Source organism: Bufo bufo, chromosome 4 (genome assembly GCF_905171765.1).
Source record: "Bufo bufo chromosome 4, aBufBuf1.1, whole genome shotgun sequence".
Taxonomy (NCBI): Eukaryota; Metazoa; Chordata; class Amphibia; order Anura; family Bufonidae; genus Bufo; species Bufo bufo.
In genome coordinates, this window is record NC_053392.1 from 628,476,961 (window position 1) to 628,495,785 (window position 18,825).

General features: G+C 42.2%; 1 protein-coding gene across 4 annotated transcripts in view; it reads left to right on the forward strand.

Moving 5' to 3' along the window:
* The window catches only part of MDGA1 (MAM domain containing glycosylphosphatidylinositol anchor 1), a 241,211-nt gene that overhangs the window by 124,228 nt on the left and 98,158 nt on the right, over positions 1-18,825 (forward strand). For 2 of the 4 annotated variants that reach the window (XM_040430779.1, XM_040430780.1), the window contains exons 5-6: positions 11,605-11,737; positions 13,455-13,547. The exons of 1 other annotated variant lie outside the window; for it this stretch is intronic. In XM_040430779.1, the coding sequence (XP_040286713.1) occupies positions 11,605-11,737; positions 13,455-13,547 (226 nt within the window). The remainder of the gene's footprint in view (positions 1-11,604; positions 11,738-13,454; positions 13,548-18,825) is intronic. One more of the 4 variants, XM_040430781.1, reaches the window with a different exon arrangement.

The window sequence follows — 18,825 nt, forward strand, 5'->3', positions numbered from 1 at the left end:
TTTGTTACAGACACGGCGTGCGTTCCATAATGCTCCTGCAAGAGGAACCAAAGGAGCAGGGGTCAGAGAAATGGTTATTAGGTTTAAGGGGTTGCAGAAATTTGTAGAAGGAGATTTGTCTTGGGACGTAGAGGTGATAGTGGGGATTTGCTGAGAGGGGCCTGGATTTGGAGAGATATCACCAGCAGTAAGGAGAAGCAGAGAAAGTGTTAATAGGTGAGAATAGGAGAGGGCAGGAGGTATCTGTGTGTGTTTGGGAAGGAAGTGTTTTATGTTGCCAAGCAGGTTTGTGCAAGCTGTCAGATGAGAAGGTAAGATGGAGGGAGAGATGAATAGTTCCTTGCTTGGTGAATGGACGTGGGGGTATTTCAGGAGGTTGTGGAAAAGTGGGAAGAGTAAGAGGAAAAATTGAAAAAATTGAAACATTGTTTGCATTAACTATGTCTGTAATTACCTGTGGTCCCATTCTGGTATAATTCAGTCTGTGCACTTAAGAGTTGCACTTGAGAGATGTTGCATTTGGAAAGACCAAGGTCTGAAAAGACCTAGTAGCTTAGATTTATACCACTCAGTGTCCAATCAGGTGTGACCAAGAGGGGAGGGAGTACATTTGGCCTAATCAAGGAAGACCAGATACAGGGGTGAAATAGTCAATGTAAACAAATATTCAATAAATCCAGCAGGGAAAAAGATATTAATAGTTCAGGCAAGACATACCAGGATTTAGAAGGAGAGATGAGAGGGATGGACAAAATCAGACTGTGGAAAAGCTGACATTACTTCTGGTATAATAATCTCTGTATTCAGATACTGGACGGCTCCTCAACCTCTAGGATGGACATTACTTCTGGTATAATAATCTCTGTATTCAGATACTGGACGGCTCCTCAACCTCTAGGATGGACATTACTTCTGGTATAATAATCTCTGTATTCAGTACCTGGACAGCTCCTCAGCCTGTAGGATGGACATTACTTCTGGATATAATCATCTCTGTATTCAGTACCTGGACAGCTCCTCAGCCTGTAGGATGGACATTACTTCTGGATATAATAATCTCTGTATTCAGATGCTGGACGGCTCCTCAGCCTGTAGGATGGACATTACTTCTGGTATAATAATCTCTGTATTCAGATGCTGGACAGCTCCTCAGCCTGTAGGATGGACATTACTTCTGGTATAATAATCTCTGTATTCAGATGCTGGACGGCTCTTCAGCCTGTAGGATGGACATTACTTCTGGTATAATAATCTCTGTATTCAGTACCTGGATGGCTCTTCAGCCTGTAGGATGGACATTACTTCTGGTATAATAATCTCTGTATTCAGATGCTGGACGGCTCCTCAGCCTGTAGGATGGACATTACTTCTGGTATAATAATCTCTGTATTCAGTACCTGGATGGATCCTCAGCCTGTAGGATGGACATTACTTCTGGATATAATAATCTCTATATTCAGATGCTGGACGGCTCCTCAGCCTATAGGATGGACATTACTTCTGGTATAATAATCTCTGTATTCAGATGCTGGACAGCTCTTCAGCCTCTAGGATGGACATTACTTCTGGATATAATAATCTCTATATTCAGATGCTGGACGGCTCCTCAGCCTGTAGGATGGACATTACTTCTGGTATAATAATCTCTGTATTCAGATGCTGGACGGCTCTTCAGCCTCTAGGATGGACATTACTTCTGGTAAAATAATCTCTGTATTCAGATGCTGGACGGCTCCTCAGCCTGTAGGATGGACATTACTTCTGGTGTAATAATCTCTGTATTCAGTACCTGGACAGCGTAGGATGGACATTACTTCTGGTATAATAATCTCTGTATTCAGATGCTGGACGGCTCCTCAACCTCTAGGATGGACATTACTTCTGGTATAATAATCTCTGTATTCAGATGCTGGACGGCTCCTCAGCCTGTAGGATGGACATTACTTCTGGATATAATAATCTTTGTATTCAGATGCTGGACGGCTCCTCAGCCTGTAGGATGGACATTACTTTTGGATATAATAATCTCTGTATTCAGATGCTGGACGGCTCCTCAGCCTCTAGGATGGACATTACTTCTGGTATAAATAATCTCTGTATTCAGATGCTGGGCGGCTCCTCAGCCTGTAGGATGGACACTACTTCTGGGTATGATAATCTCTGTATTCAGATGCTGGACGGCTCCTCAGCCTCTAGGATGGACATTACTTCTGGTATAATAATCTATGTATTCAGATGCTGGACGGCTCTTCAGCCTGTAGGATGGACATTACTTCTGGATATAATAATCTCTGTATTCAGATGCTGGACGGCTCCTCAGCCTGTAGGATGGACATTACTTCTGGATATAATAATCTCTGTATTCAGATGCTGGACGGCTCCTCAGCCTGTAGGATGGACATTACTTCTGGATATAATAATCTCTGTATTCAGATGCTGGACGGCTCCTCAACCTCTAGGATGGACATTACTTCTGGTATAATAATCTTTGTATTCAGATGCTGGACGGTTCCTCAGCCTGTAGGATGGACATTACTTCTGGTATAATAATCTCTGTATTCAGATGCTGGACTGCTCCTCAACCTCTAGGATGGACATTACTTCTGGATATAATAATCTCTGTATTCAGATGCTGGACGGCTCCTCAGCCTCTAGGATGGACATTACTTCTGGATATAATAATCTCTGTATTCAGATGCTGGACGGCTCCTCAGCCTGTAGGATGGACATTACTTCTGGTATAATAATCTCTGTATTCAGATGCTGGACGGCTCCTCAGCCTGTAGGATGGACATTACTTCTGGATATAATAATCTCTGTATTCAGATGCTGGACGGCTCTTCAGCCTGTAGGATGGACATTACTTCTGGTATAATAATATCTGTATTCAGATGCTGGACGGCTCCTCAACCTCGAGGATGGACATTACTTCTGGTATAATAATATCTGTATTCAGATGCTGGACGGCTCCTCAACCTGTAGGATGGACATTACTTCTGGTATAATAATCTCTGTATTCAGATGCTGGACAGCTCTTCAGCCTCTAGGATGGACATTACTTCTGGATATAATAATCTCTGTATTCAGATGCTGGATGGCTCTTCAGCCTGTAGGATGGACATTACTTCTGGTATAATAATATCTGTATTCAGATGCTGGACGGTTCCTCAACCTCGAGGATGGATATTACTTCTGGATATAATAATCTCTGTATTCAGAGGCTGGACGGCTCCTCAGCCTGTAGGATGGACATTACTTCTAGTATAATAATTTCTGTATTCAGATGCTGGACGGCTCCTCAGCCTGTAGGATGGACATTACTTCTAGTATAATAATCTCTGTATTCAGATGCTGGACGGCTCCTCAGCCTGTAGGATGGACATTACTTCTGGATATAATAATCTCTGTATTCAGATGCTGGACGGCTCCTCAGCCTGTAGGATGGACATTACTTCTGGTATAATAATCTCTGTATTCAGATGCTGGACGGTTCCTCAACCTCGAGGATGGATATTACTTCTGGATATAATAATCTCTGTATTCAGATGCTGGACGGCTCCTCAGCCTGTAGGATGGACATTACTTCTGGTATAATAATCTCTGTATTCAGATGCTGGACGGCTCATCAACCTCGAGGATGGACATTACTTCTGGTATAATAATCTCTGTATTCAGATGCTGGACGGCTCCTCAGCCTGTAGGATAGACATTACTTCTGGTATAATAATCTCTGTATTCAGATGCTGGACGGCTCCTCAGCCTGTAGGATAGACATTCCTTCTGGTATATTATAATATCTGTATTCAGATGCTGGACGGTTCCTCAGCCTGTAGGATGGACATTACTTCTGGATATAATAATCTCTGATTTCAGATGCTGGACAGATCTTTGGCCTGGTTCATTCCCCAGTGAACAGTGTGTTTCATCATTATCCGTCATGTCTGATGTTGGTTTTCTCATGTTTCTGTGATGTACCAAACGATCTCAGCCCTTCCTCTCTGGGGAATATCATTCTACCGGCAATTGACGATGTATAAATAGGTGTTGTCTGAAGGGTAATGGTCCGGAGCTAACAGCCAAATCCAAACATTGTTCTTCACATGACAGATACGTCCGGCAAATTCCACATCTATCACTGAGCTCCATACAGAGCAACGATCGTGAATAACAAGAGCGCGGCTCCTTTTCCTGATGTCCTCTCAATGCTATGTGTCCCATTACATAGGACCATTGGGCACCCAAATTATTCTTTGAGTGCAGCACAAGGTGCTCTGCCTTACAGACACAAAGAAGACAAGTGAAACGTTAATTGAAGTTAAGAGTATTCATTAATTAGTATCATTATCTTGTGGAGGAAACAAATCCTCTGCTCTGCTTTCACATGAATGTGCATGTTGTCTGTCTTACCCCCTCATACCCCGTATCTACACACGAGTCCATCCATAGCAGATCTGCAGCCAGTCTAATGTCTATTGGTAATAGCCATATTTTGGTTGCGTGCCACACAATAAATTGCATGAATGTGCCAACCAATAGACCCAGCACCTGCACCTGCTCTACGGCTCGTGGAAGGTGGAAACCAGATTCAGTTGGCCAAAGCCAAATTTTTCATAGCTCTCCCTCCCCGTAGGAATGAAGTGGAGTTTGAAGGGGTAGATCAGTATAGGTTTAGCCTATGGAACCTAAAGGGATCCAGTAACCCTATCCTCAGTATAGTTCATCCAGACTGGTGGGGGCCAACACCCATCACCCCAATGATCTTCTGTTTCGGGGAGCCACCATCGCCAGAAACTAAACAGTTTACGGAGCTGGAAGCAGAAGTCGCCATCCAGCTGGGTGCAGCAGCTCTCAAGTGAATGGGATCTGAGCTGCAGTCCACCATAAACAAAGCCTTCCATCCATTGTATAGTTTTTGGTGCTAGTGGCTGTCGGTGGGGTGGCCAGGTATCAGAGCCCTACAAATCTGAAACTGATGACTTGTCCTGAGAGTAGGCCATCAGTATCTAACTTCCAGAAAACCCCTTTAAGAGCTTCAGGTTATACTATACCCCTAGTGTAAATTGGTGTGGACCATAACCAGGAGGATGGGGCCACTGTAGTCTTGCTTTGGGGCCGCTCTCTGAATTGACTTACATCCACCCCATCCTTCCGTAACTGTCTGGTACTTAAGCAAATTGAAAGATGACTCTTCAAATTAGCGAGTTAAAATAGGAATAAAGAAAAACCACTTGTCGTGACTTTCCTGGAGAAGTGATGAGTTTCTGGGGGAGTTCTTTTTACGTCTCAAGGATCTTCTCATCTCCTGAAGTCTGATGAGCAATGGAAAAACATTTAGAGAGAATGATTTTTCAGCTGAACCTTTTAGTTTTTCCTGGCTGCCCTCCCCGATTCCTCCAGATCTGGCCCCTGCCCGTTCTTCGTGCTGTCTTATTAATCACCTCTTAATATCATAACTCTACACGCGTCCTTATAGATAAGACAGTGAATCAATATGAGCCCGCTGCCAACCCTATTACCACATCTAATGAAGCTCCACTTCCTGCAGTAAATTAAGATCATCTTCCTGCAGACGATAATGGGATTGGAAAGTTTCTCTGCCGTCTAACAACTCATCATCTTCGCTGCTTCTTCGAAAAAACCTCTGAAGATCCCGGGCTCGCTTGGAATCCATTATCGTGGATGCAAAATGTCACTGATTCACTTGTCATTCATAACCCATCAGGATAAGCTTCTCCTGTCAGACCTGTGTCTGCAAGATGGATGAAATAAATTAGTCCTCTCAGGGAAAATACAGAGACGAATCTATCTTCTTACGACTTTTACATCTGCATTCCTCCATGTCGCAGGAAGCGTTCTGTGGATGGGATTCGTCCATCTCTCGCAGCGCCTCTTATTCTGGGGGTATAAACCCCTCCTGGTGTCAGTAGAAGATCTATGTATGTAGATATAGGGAGTTTAGATGTAGACGTCACAACCCGGGTCTGAAGGAGAGGACACCTCTCGGTGTGGATCCTGTTACAGATTTTGCACTGGGGTGTGGGAGCTTCATGTTACCCCTCTGGTTAGATGGTTTATAGCAAAAAATGATAAGGTTTGGAATCTGAATGGAAGCTATTCAGAATCCATGAATCTTTTGTGATCTCTTCAGCAGATATCTATGAATGAGGCAGAGCTTTCTCCCTCTATCACAGCAGGAAGTCTCATCTCAGATTAGCTACATTGTATCCCTTTGTTTCGGTGCCAGTCATTACCTCCACACTGAGCTGTTGGTAAACTGCTCTGGGGAGAGATAATCGTGGCCTTGATTGTCAGGGAGAGAGACTTCTCAATCCATTCCATTAGTTTCATCCATGACAGCGAGAGATTGGAGGATTCCCTGGTGTCACAAAACATACAGAACACAAAACAGTCTAATAATAATAATAATGTAACACTACACATTGCAAGAAGAATGGGTGGTCTCCACAAGATGTAACAGGGAGGACGCCACTACATGTAAAAGAGAACTCTAGAACATGTAACCGCAAAAACTCTAGAACATGTGTTAAAAATAACTCTAGAACATGTAAGAATAACCAGAGCATGTAACAAAGTACGAATAACTCTAGAAAATTTAACAGGAACAATTCTAGGACATGTGGTATCAAAAACTTTAGAACACATAACATGAGAAACCAAGAAGAATAACTATAACATGTAACAAATCAGCTCTAGAACACGTAGCAGGGATACATCCTAAACATGTACAGTAGACTCTGGGTGACCTCAAGGCACCACCGTGGACAATACGGACTCCAATGCTCAACCAGTTGAAGAAAGTCCAAGCTTTATTGATTATGAAACCATAAACAATGTGGCATTGTTTGGATACCTGTCAATAACCATTGCCTGGGTCACTTACCGCTTTTTGGTTGTGGCTTATCACAACCCAACAAGGTGACATCATTCCCACACACGCCTCATGTATCTTATCTTTGCTGCCCCACAACTGTATTACGCTATCTAGTGCACGGCACTGTGTTGTTTGTTTTTTTTCCTCTTTTCTCAAAAATCTAAAACATAAGAATAACTAGAACATGTAACAAATGAACCATAGAACATGTGGAAGGAATACTTCTAGAACATGTGCCTTGGAGAACTCTATAACATATGAGAAGAATAACTAGAGCATATAACAAATGAACTCTAGAACATGTAACAGGAATAACTACTACATGTAACGAGAATCACTTTGCTACATGTTAGAATAACTCAAGCACATGTTACAAGTTTAAACATGTAACAGAAATAACTAGAACATGTACTAGGAATAGCTAGAATGTGTATCGGGGCGAACTGTAGAAAATGTATTAGGAATAGCGAGAACATGTAAAGAGAAGAACTCTAGAACACCTACTAGGAATAGCTAGAACATGTAACAAGAAGAACTCTAGAACATATATGAAGAATAGCTAGAACATGTATTGAGAAGTCTAGAACAGGTACTAGAAATTGCTAGAACATGTAAAAAGAATAACTCTACAACGTACTTTGAATAGCTAGAACATTTAACAGGAAGAACTCTATAAGCTCAAAAATCTCATGAGAAGAACTCTATAAGATATACTAGGAATAGCTAGAACATGTAACAACAATAACTCTAAAACATGTACCAGGAATAGATAGAACGTGTACTGAGGAGAACTCTAAAACATGTACCAGGAATAGCTAGAACATGTAACAAGAATAACTCTACAACATGTACTAAGACTAGCTAGAACATGTAATGAGAAGAACTCTAGAACATGCACTAGGAATAGCTAGAACTTGTAATGAGATGTAAGAGGACGGTGTGATTTGCACTGATCATTGTATCTGTGACACAATTACTGATGTTTTTGCCATGCAGAGACATGTTACACTGTATGTCACCACTCATCTCGTGTAGCAGTGGTCCATAGGAAGGCCTCATAGGACCATCATATGACCTGTGATGACCGGGACACGCTGATCACTCAGCTCGAGCTTTACACAGTACACCGGACACCACAGCTCGCTCTTCTGGATGTCGTGTGTGACTGTCACCTCCTCATTACCATTCATACGTTCTAACCCTCTAGACTGGTCCTAGATCAGTCTTCAAAAAATTACAAATGAAAATAAAAATCCCAAAAAATGTATCCACATAGTATCAGAGCAGGTCAACAAGTCCAGGTCTGTGTCACAAGGAACATCCCTAGGGCCGGGACACAGGTGCAGGCGGCAGGTCAGTGGTAACAACCCTCATCATCCATCACCTGGAGCGGCCTTAGATCTAATCAGCCAGGTTCATGGGACTTGTGAGTTCTGCGGAGACCCAGCTCTATCATTACATGATCTGACATCATCAGTCAGGGTACAAACATAGTATAGCAGTTACATATATGATGTAATATAGAGGTTACATATATGATGTAATATAGCGGGTACATATAGGATGTAATATAGAGGTTACATATATGATGTAATATAGAGGTTACATATATGATGTAATATAGCGGTTACATATATGATGTAATATAGCGGTTACATATAGGATGTAATATAGCGGGTACATATATGATGTAATATAGCAGTTACATATATGATGTAATATAGCAGTTACATATATGATGTAATATAGAGGTTACATATAGGATGTAATATAGCGGGTACATATAGGATGTAATATAGCAGTTACATATATGATGTAATATAGCAGTTACATATATGATGTAATATAGCGGTTACATATAGGATGTAATATAGCGGTTACATATATGATGTAATATAGAGGTTACATATAGGATGTAATATAGCGGTTACATATATGATGTAATATAGCGGGTACATATATGATGTAATATAGAGGTTACATATATGATGTAATATAGCGGTTACATATATGATGTAATATAGAGGTTACATATAGGATGTAATATAGCAGGTACATATATGATGTAATATAGAGGTTACATATAGGATGTAATATAGCGGTTACATATATGATGTAATATAGCGGGTACATATATGATGTAATATAGAGGTTACATATATGATGTAATATAGCGGTTACATATATGATGTAATATAGAGGTTACATATATGATGTAATATAGAGGTTACATATAGGATGTAATATAGCGGTTACATATATGATGTAATATAGCGGTTACATATATGATGTAATATAGAGGTTACATATATGATGTAATATATTGGGTACATATATGATGTAATATAGCGGTTACATATATGATGTAATATAGAGGTTACATATATGATGTAATATATTGGGTACATATATGATGTAATATACCGGGTACATATATGATGTAATATAGCGGTTACATATATGATGTAATATAGAGGTTACATATATGATGTAATATAGCGGTTACATATATGATGTAATATAGAGGTTACATATAGGATGTAATATATCAGGTACATATATGATGTACTATAGCGGTTACATATAGGATGTAATATAGCGGGTACATATAGGATGTAATATAGCGGTTACATATAGGATGTAATATAGCGGGTACATATAGGATGTAATATAGCGGTTACATATAGGATGTAATATAGCGGGTACATATAGGATGTAATATAGCGGTTACATATAGGATGTAATATAGCGGTTACATATATGATGTAATATAGCGGTTACATATATGATGTAATATATCAGGTACATATATGATGTAATATAGCGGTTACATATATGATGTAATATAGAGGTTACATATATGATGTAATATAGCGGTTACATATATGATGTAATATAGCGGGTACATATATGATGTAATATAGCGGTTACATATATGATGTAATATAGCGGTTACATATATGATGTAATATAGAGGTTACATATATGATGTAATATAGCGGTTACATATATGATGTAATATAGCGGTTACATATATGATGTAATATAGAGGTTACATATATGATGTAATATAGCGGTTACATATATGATGTAATATAGCGGTTACATATATGATGTAATATAGCGGTTACATATATGATGTACTATAGCGGTTACATATAGGATGTAATATAGCGGTTACATATAGGATGTAATATAGAGGGTACATATAGGATGTAATATAGCAGTTACATATATGATGTAATATAGCGGTTACATATAGGATGTAATATAGCGGTTACATATAGGATGTAATATAGCGGTTACATATAGGATGTAATATAGCGGTTACATATAGGATGTAATATAGCGGGTACATATATGATGTAATATAGCGGTTACATATAGGATGTAATATAGAGGTTACATATATGATGTAATATAGCGGTTACATATAGGATGTAATATAGCGGTTACATATAGGATGTAATATAGCGGTTACATATAGGATGTAATATAGCGGTTACATATATGATGTAATATAGCGGTTACATATATGATGTAATATAGCGGTTACATATATGATGTAATATAGCGGTTACATATATGATGTAATATAGCAGTTACATATATGATGTAATATAGCGGTTACATATATGATGTAATATAGCGGTTACATATATGATGTAATATAGCGGTTACATATATGATGTAATATAGCGGTTACATATATGATGTAATATAGAGGTTACATATATGATGTAATATAGCGGTTACATATATGATGTAATATAGCGGTTACATATATGATGTAATATAGCGGTTACATATATGATGTAATATAGCGGTTACATATATGATGTAATATAGCGGTTACATATATGATGTAATATAGAGGTTACATATAGGATGTAATATAGCGGGTACATATAGGATGTAATATATTGGATACATATATGATGTAATATATTGGATACATATAGGATGTAATATAGCAGTTACATATATGATGTAATATAGCGGTTACATATAGGATGTAATATAGCAGTTACATATATGATGTAATATAGCGGTTACATATAGGATGTAATATAGCGGGTACATATAGGATGTAATATAGCGGTTACATATATGATGTAATATAGCGGTTACATATATGATGTAATATAGCGGGTACATATAGGATGTAATATAGCGGTTACATATAGGATGTAATATAGCGGTTACATATATGATGTAATATAGAGGTTACATATAGGATGTAATATAGCGGGTACATATATGATATGATGGCTGGGGGCTCCCCATACTCTCTGGGGTGGGGGAGGGGTTCAGGTTCATACCACTGCAGATTTAACGAGGCCTTGTGTTCCAAGGGCAGGTCAGTGGCTGCCATACTGCGGCAGCTGAGCGAATGTGTAATTGATTGGTTATGTCTTCATTGTAGAAAAGATACGGAGAACAGTTGGCAGAGACTAAATAGGTAATTGATTTGTTATGTCTTGATTAGAAGTTATTGCCGCTCTATATTTAGGTACGAGAATTGGCCAATGGCGTTCATCATGAGCCAGGACGCCCTGAGATGTATCACCAGACTATGATGGGGGTTGTAGTACTGTAGATACACAGCTCAGCAGACAGTATCGCACACGGTAGGCTTAGATACCCCATGCAGTACCCGTACATAGCGGTTTCTGTATATTTCGCTCTCTCACTCGTTTCTCTTTATTTAGGGTGAAACCAAAGTGCTGAAGCTGAAGAACCTGCGTCCTCAGGATTACGCCAACTACACGTGCCAGGTGTCTGTGCGCAACGTCTGCGGGATCCCGGATAAATCCATCACTTTCCGCCTCACTAATAAGACTGGTAAGGGAGAAGGGGGGGCTTGGAGCTCGGGGGCAGGGTACGGGATGGGCCCCACGTTATAGACCCGTCTGTCAGCCATTCCCATCCACATTCATTCCTCATGACCCCAAACTATGGTGGAGCCCAAGCCATACACCTACATACCTTATCCCCCGGTGACAGCGGCTCATCATCTTCATCTCCATCATCATCATCATCTTCATCGTCATCTTCATCATCATCATCATGGTCATAATCACCATCTTCGTCATCATCTTCATCATCTTCATCTCCATCATCATTATCATCTTCATGATCATCATCTTCATCATCTTCGTCATCATCTTCATCATCATCGTGGTCATAATCACCATCTTCATCATCATAATCTTCATAATCATTATCATCATCATCTTCTTCATCATAATCGTCATAATCATTATCATCATGGTCATCATCTTCATCCATCACCTCTTCTTCTGCGATTACCAGACACGGAGCGATGGCGGCTCTGGTAATGGGTGCTCATCCTGATAAGTGGCCCCCGTACCGGAGAGGGTCGTCAGTCTGGAAGGCTTTTCTCGTATTATGGCTCCGGGGGTTCAAATGCTTTTCCACAAGGTCTGTCCCTTTCTATAAACGAAATGTACTGTCTATATTAAATTGTTTAGATCTCTGCTTGCTGTCATTAAATGTGACCCCCCCCCCCCCCCCCCCCAGAGAATAATCAGTCCTGGTGATGTGATGGACACACACGGCCCAGTTATCAGATCTGTTTATCCGTGTGTCCATAACTTGACCAGGACTGATCGCCCACTGAGCAGTTTCCTATTAAATAACAGCAAGCAGAGATCTTAACACTGCCAGGCACTGATACAGAAAGCAGACCCTTCCATTACGCAGAAGTCAGAATCCCCTCGCTCACCGTCTTCTGTCCCGTTGTCTTAGCTGTTTTATACTGGTGTCCATATCTGGTCGAGCCGGGTGACCACCAATATGGCCGCCATTACAGCCCTTCAAGGGGTTGTCTCCTTGGAGAGAGCTGAAGTGATTTTGAGCCCCTCCCTCATAACTAGGCAAAGTCTAGTAAACCTGGCTGACAACTCTGCAAGAGGATATTATCAGCCATCATTGGTTGTCGCCCAGTCTTATCCAGAACCAGATAAAGCGCCTGCTCAGGATTTATCGGAGGGGCTACGAGCCCCCCATCTTTTATGTCCGGATATGCTTGTCTGTCTGCGTTTCTCGGGCTTCATCCTTCTGTTCGGTTTTCAGAATTTTCTTTATATTTTTGGTCAGAGAAATATAACGAGAAGATGAGAGAATCTGTCTCCCAGGAAACGCGTAGCGTTCAGCCGGAACAGATGGCGTGTTAGTGTCCGGGTATTTTATACATCTTCCCCCATCTGCTGCTCTGTACGGATGACCTGAACCCGCTGGCCTCATGGTGGACGGAAACTTCCAGGAATGTCCCCTAATTTAGTCTTTAGATGAAACTAATAAATATAAAACTATAATAATCAGGAAAACTCCCTGTGTGAGGACGTCAGTCACATGACCGCTCCGGTAGTCGTAGTCAGCCGCCTGCTCACCTGTAATATTACGTGATGGGGAGATACAGGCAGCCGTTTGTCTTCTTGCCGTGTCTTGCTCTGCAGCCTCAGGTGTACAGTATATACAGTGTATAAATGACCACCTAGTAAGACGTTGACCACTGATCAGTCCTCTCTCCGTTCAGGAGCAGCTTGGTGGGGACGAACAGGAGGCGACAAAAAGCTGTATAGAAGCAAGAAATCGCTCCAGTCTCCCCTATGGCTCAAAGCAGAGGCCGGTCAGTGTCCTCTGTTTCTTTCTGCATAAGAAGAGGCTTTGATGGTTGGCATGAGTGTGAGCGTGAGTGAGTGTATGAATGGGTGGATATATAAGAAAGTGTGTGAATAGATGAGTGGGTGTATAAGAGAGTGAGTGTATGAATAGATGAGTGGGTGTATAAGAGAGTGAGTGTATGAATAGATGAGTGGATGGATGTATAAGAAAGTGAATGAATAGATGAGTGGGTGGGTGTATAAGAGAGTGAGTGAATGAATAGATGAGTGGGTGGGTGTATAAGAGAGTGAGTGTATGAATAGATGAGTGGGTGGGTGTATAAGAGAGTGAGTGTGTGAATAGATGAGTGGGTGGGTGAATGGGTGGATGTATAAGAGAGTGAGTGTATGAATAGATGAGTGGGTGTATAAGTGAGTGAGTGTATGAATGGGTGGATGTATAAGAAAAAGTGTGTGAATAGATGAGTGAGTGTATAAGAGAGTGAGTGTATGAATAGATGAGTGGGTACATTAATGAATGAGTGGGTAAATAAATGGGCACATGAGTAAATGGGTAAATTAATGTATGTTTGAGTGATTTTGTAAGTGTTAGGCTTATATTAGACGGACAGATAATTGTGCAGATCCTCGCTAATAAGTGTGGCAGTGTAATACTGCTGCCGATTACCGAGAAAACTCTTGGAATTTTTCAGCGGGTTTAAAAATCCTTGTTTATCGGCAGCAGATCTTGCTGTGTAATCACAATCCGCTGCCGGCAAACAGTGATTCAGTACGGGCACGAGCGATGGCATAACGATCGCTCCTCCACATGCTGCTAATGAGCAGCCGATTGTCAAGAAGGAACACTTCCCTCTGGACAATCGCCTGTGTCATCTACTATGAGCCTAAATGAATGTGAGTGAGTGTATGAAAGAGTAAATGGTAATGGGCAAGGGTAAATGAAAGGGTGAGTGTATAAGAGAGTGGGTTAATGAGTGGATGAATGGGTGAGCGGGTGTATGTGTGGGTAAGGTAATGGGAGTATGACTGCGTGGATAACTGGGTGAGTAAGTGTATGAATAGGTTGTTGTATGAGTCGGTGGGTAAATCTGTGTGTATGAGATTATGAACCTGACTCTGATTGCGAATAAATACAATATAATCATGACTGAATTAATATAAATGTGCGATTACGAATGAGGATGAATATCAATGTGAGTGGAAACATGAGTGCGTCAGAGTAAGACTGAGTGTGTAAGAGTATGAGTGTGAGTATGTTTAGTACTCAGTATTAGTGTTGGTGTAAGTCTGAGTCTTACTGTAGGAGGAAGGATGAGTATTTGAGTGAGATTAGGTGAGAGGAGACTGACTGGGTCGGTGTTAGTATGAACGAGCGCGGCGGGGGGCCTACAGAAAGTTCTGCTGCTTCGTCCTGTTGCAGCTTCCAAAATTTCTTGTTCAAAAAGCAAACGGACAAGAAATTCCACATTTGCCGTGATTTTCGCCTGTTGTCTGCAGTGCGGGGTGAAGTGGTTCTGCTATGTCATATTTCCCTCACTGCCCCGGGGTTCACATACTTTTATTTCGCAGGGTTCAGGCTGTTATCCTGACTATTAATATCATTCTTATCATTGTTACTTTTTGATACAAATAATCTAATGATATAAATATTGAGAGACAAGTTTTTGGATCTTCTCTGCGCAGGATCCAATATTTCCACACATTTTAGTTTGGAATTTCACCGTATGACGGTATTATGTAATGTTACATGATATTATAACAAGTGTTTTTCCTTTGGAAATGATAAGCGTATAATGTAACGCGTTATATACTCCTCCGTTGTTAAATCTCTGACTTTAGGGACCGGTGGCGACAGTCTCCGGTTAGGGTTAGGATTAGGTGCCCTCCATCAGGAGATATAGTATCCCCCGAATCCAGTCTCCAGTTACATATGAATCCCCCCCCCCCCCCCCCCCCCCATCTCTGCTGTATGTAGGGCGCACACTGCGTATTATATCTCGACCATTTCATGTGAAGCCGATTAGCGTCTCCATATTTTTGGAGAGTGAACAGAAACCAAAGGAACCTCACAAGAACACGTGGAGAACATAAAGATGCCAAGATGCTGCGCTGAGGCCGAGCCATGTAAGCCATGTACGGTCGGCTGTGTGGAGGGACATGGGAGCCCCTACAGTTCTGTACATCTCAGTGTGCCGCCATATGGGGTCTTCATATGTTTTTGGAGATGTTCTTCCCTAGAAGCTGCACATCATACAGTACATTCACTGGAATGGAATATAGCAGAATACATCTTTCTACTGTATATAGTGCATTCTGCTACACTTCCATACAGAAACGTGCCGCAACTAACGTATACTGTGCTTTGTGTTAGGGATCCTATGGGTGACAGGCTTATACATCAGAGGCAGCCATCATGGGTAGACATTGGTAAATGACTTCGACGTCTGTTGGATATTGTATTAAATTATACAGATCTGGAGGGACAGTAGGGCCTTGTAGAAGTGCATGGGCTCCTCAGGGGCGTGGCTGAAGGCACATAGACCCGGGTGTAAAGGATCACCATACTGCTTCCACACCGGCGGGCCGCAGCCTACGCGTACCTTTCAGCTGTAGCGCTGGCAATGTTCCCTCTAATGAGTGCTGCAGTTTGGGGCCCGGGCGCTGCTCGTTGTAAATCGTTTGGGGCCCGGGCGCTGCTCGTTGTAAATCGCACCATACAGAACCACATAAAATAAAAATTCACATACAGCACCGTAATAATTAGCTATAAAGCAGCCGGATTTCCAGAGACGTACAGCATCCAGGTGTAGAGCAGTGAAGGTTAGTGTCTATATCCCTGGTGGTCTAGGACAGTGAAAAGATCAATGTTTGCAATCTGCATCTCTGGTGGCTTAGGACAGTGAAGGGGTTAATGTTGGTATGCCTTGTGGTCTAGCACATCATTGGTGGTCTTGGGCAGTGATGGGGTCATTGTTTTTATCCCTGTAGTCTAGGACAGTGAAGGGGTTAATGTTGGTAGGCCTGGTGGTCTAGCATTTTCCTGGTGGTCTTGAGAGGTGAAAGGGTAAATGTAGGTATCCCTACATTTGGGTCTAGGGAAATCGGGGAATAACGTCAATGTACCTGCTGGTCTAAAGCAGTAAAGGAGGTTAATGTAAAGGTTTCTGATGGGTAGTAGTCAAAGGGTTAATGCTGTATACCCGGGGTCCACTGGTTACCTAACTATCTAGGCTCAATTGTGACTAGAATGTATGGGTTCTTAGGAGAATCCAGGCCCATCCCCCAACAATCCTCCGAACCCATGTCCTCCACCCGACCAACCTTCACCCTAAACCCAACCCTAGGGCTTGTTATCTTCATGGACATGTTCCTTCTTGGAGCAGTTTCTGTGTGGGACCTGCTTTTAACCAATGGATGTCCATGTGCCGATTAGCCCCATTGTATCCCACTAAAAACGCAGGAGGACCCACAGCATGCAAGATGGAAAACCTCCCGAGACCCATACCTTCTAGGCTTCATCCTCCAGCCTGATCATAGTGATGATAGGATCGGCCCCTGAACTTGGGCCCATTGGCAGCTCTGGCCACCCCTAGGACCCTGGTAGCCACAGGGACCCCATTGACATCTTCATACAATCCATACAGGATTCAAACCCGGCACTCCGCTGGGTAAGACTGAAACCACCGCGTGGCATCGAAATGATTTCTTCCCTTTCTCAGATCCTTGGCTTCTTTCTTCCATCTTTTGCTGTCGCTCGAGTGTCTGGGTTTTCGGACACCAGTGATATAACTGGCGCTATCGATTGCCAGTTTATTCTGTGCCCCTGAGAGATGGAAGAGAAGTGAACTCCGCACATTGCAGAAGTCGATCCTTTCGTCTCAATCAATCTCCTCTCCCCCTCCCCCGCCTCGATCCAAGGATGAAACTCTAAAATCTACAAGAAGTCAAAACCTAATGAAGTGCCGTCTGACCAGGACCCCATTAAACTGTCACTTGTACTTAGCCACCAGAACCGCGCGTCTCAGAGAGAGAACAAAATGCGCTGCCGCCTGACAGAGGCCATTACTCAGTGCGCGCGGTTATTGGCAGAGGACGCAATATAAAGGGTCTGCTCATAGAGAGGTCTGTGGGGAGGGCACAGGTGAGGAGTGAGCGCGGTTCATGACTGATATGATCTTCACCGCCGGTCAGTCTCTGTGTGGATCGGTTTTCCACAGTGTGTCGGTGTACTCGCCAGACTAGAACCCACTAAACGACTACAGACCCAAGAAACAGACTCTAAATGCAGCCTCCCGAGCAGAACCCCCAAAATAAATACACCCTAAGGCTACTTTCACACTCGCGTTTGGTGCGGATCCGTCATGGATCTGCACAGACGGATCTGTTGAGATAATACAACCGTCTGCATCCGTTATGAACGGATCCGTTTGTATTATCTGTAACCAAGCCATGACGGATCCATCTTGAACACCAATGAAAGTCAATGGAGGACGGATCCGTTTTCTATTGTGCCAGATTGTGTCAGTGAAAACGGATCCGTCCCCATTGACTTACATTGTGTGCTGGAACGGGTCCGTTTGGCTCAGATTCGTCAGACGGACACCAAAACGCTGCAGGCGGCCTCCGAAGTGGAACGGAGACTGAACGGAGGCAAACTGATGGATTCTGAGCGGATACTTTTCCATTCAGAATGCATTGGTGCAAAACTGATCCGATTTGGACCGCTGAGCCCTGAACCGATCTCACAAACGGAAAGCCAAAACTAGTGTGAAAGTAGCCTGAACCAGACTCTCTAAATACAGCCTCCCGGGCAGACCCCTAAAATAAATGCACCCTAAACCAGAATCCCTAAATACAGGCTCCCGAGCAGACCCCTAAAATAAATGCACCCTGAACCAGACTCTCTAAATACAGCCTCCCGGGCAGACCCCTAAAATAAATGCACCCTAAACCAGAATCCCTAAATACAGGCTCCCGAGCAGACCCCTAAAATAAATACCCCCAAACCAGAATCCCTAAATACAGGCTCCCGAGCAGACCCCTAAAATAAATGCACCCTAAACCAGAATCCCTAAATACAGGCTCCCGAGCAGACCCCTAAAATAAATGCACCCTAAACCAGAATCCCTAAATACAGGCTCCCGAGCAGACCCCTAAAATAAATGCACCCTAAACCAGAATCCCTAAATACAGGCTCCCGAGCAGACCCCTAAAATAAATACACCCAAACCAGACTCTCTAAATACAAGCTCCCGAGCAGACCCCTAAAATAAATACCCCCAA